Source organism: Buceros rhinoceros, unplaced genomic scaffold (assembly GCF_000710305.1).
Source record: "Buceros rhinoceros silvestris isolate BGI_N320 unplaced genomic scaffold, ASM71030v1 scaffold21458, whole genome shotgun sequence".
NCBI lineage: Eukaryota > Metazoa > Chordata > Aves > Bucerotiformes > Bucerotidae > Buceros > Buceros rhinoceros.
The window spans coordinates 6,646-8,127 of record NW_010427705.1 but is presented as its reverse complement, the minus strand read 5'-3'; the positions used below and the strand labels follow the sequence as shown (position 1 = coordinate 8,127).

The following is a 1,482-nucleotide window of genomic DNA, read 5'->3' as shown; positions in this document are numbered from 1 at the left end:
GGGGTCCCGCCAGCCGCGGAGCAGCAGGTGCTTCGGCGGTGAGTTCCCAGCTCCTGCTGTTCCCACGGCTGATGGTGCGGTGCCCACTGCGTCCCACTCACTGCGCCGCTTTCCCGACAGCAAACTCAGGGAGCTGGAGAAGACGCTGGCCAAGGTGGAGCTCGAAGGGCAGAACCAGACCTTTGGGAACGCCACCGTGCATGCGACCGTCCTGAGGGTCCAACCCTCTCAGGCTCCTCAGCACGTGGCCTTTGCTTCCCAAAGAGAGGTTGGTCCTGGGCAGCCTGCCCTGGTGGTCTTGACCCACCAGCATCTCCCAACGCCTCTCCTGACGGGTCTCTCCTGCAGGAGGGCAGAGAGGTCCATGGGTTCACGGTGGACCTGCCGAGCAGCCTGTTTGTGATGGCAAAGGGGAGGGAGGAGGTGGCGGAGCACAGGGTGCTCCTCATCGACATCGACAGCCAGACCATGTTCCAGGTAAGCCCACGCGTGTGGCATGGTGGGGTGTCCCCGCCGTGCTGGGGGCTCTGGTGGTACAGGGCAGCGCGGATGCCACCCAGACCAGGGTGCTGGTGCTCGCTCAGAGGAAATGCTGCAAAGATGAGCTGGAAGCTTGACGGGGAAAGAGGCATGGGACCTCCTTCCTGGGGACTCCCACCCGCTTCACCCCCAGCAGCTCTCCCTTCCCATGCTGCCACCACCTCCTCTCCTTCTCCAACAGGATGAAAAGAGCAGCCATGTCCTGGGTGACAAGGTGGTTGGCATCTCTCTGGTGGACACAGTGGTGGCCAACCTCTCTGACCCAGTGGTCATCACTTTCTTCCACAACCAGCTGCCGGTAGGTGGGGAAACAGCCTCATCAAACCTGATCCCACCACGAACGGAGGGACAAGGAGGGCTCAGGCCCTGCCAGGGAAGAGAGTGGTCACAACCCAGCAGGTCCGTGCCCTTGGCCTGCCTGCAGGCTCTGCTGCATCTTTCGGGGCTGATCGCGGCTTCGCCGCGTGTGCTGGTGGTGGTGCCGCCTGCGTCTGTCCAGGAGCTGCTGCTCTGCAGATGTGTTGCCTCCAGCACAATCTCCAGGGCTGGGGGACGTGTTGAATTAACAGTCCCTTGGCTCATTCACGGCCCTGTCAGGCACCTGCTTGAAGCTGAACCCCTTGTTTGAAAACGGGGACCTGGGAGGAGTTACCTGCTCTGCCAGCTGGCACGAGAGCGCTCTCTGCCTGGAGCCCACGCCCGTGATTTGGGACGGTTTGTCTCCTAAACCGTCTCTCCTCCTGCCCCGTGTTCTCCCCTATCGAATGTGTTGGCCAGACAACAAACCCACCGCCCCATCCTGATCAGGGCGCCTGGTTTTGTCGTTGCAGAGGAACGTCACCCCGCTGTGCGTCTTCTGGCAGGAGGACACCGGTGAGTGGTCCCTCACTGGGTGTGAAGCCTGTGCTTTTGAGGGGTGCCACAGAGCCGCCGGTGGGGATA

General features: G+C 62.3%; 1 protein-coding gene across 1 annotated transcript in view; it reads left to right on the top strand.

Annotated features, from left to right (window-relative positions):
* The window catches only part of GPR56 (G protein-coupled receptor 56), a 6,635-nt gene that overhangs the window by 2,044 nt on the left and 3,109 nt on the right, over positions 1-1,482 (top strand). The window contains exons 4-8 of the mRNA XM_010142023.1: positions 8-38; positions 121-268; positions 349-477; positions 722-838; positions 1,371-1,420. Of these exons, the coding sequence (XP_010140325.1) occupies positions 8-38; positions 121-268; positions 349-477; positions 722-838; positions 1,371-1,420 (475 nt within the window). The remainder of the gene's footprint in view (positions 1-7; positions 39-120; positions 269-348; positions 478-721; positions 839-1,370; positions 1,421-1,482) is intronic.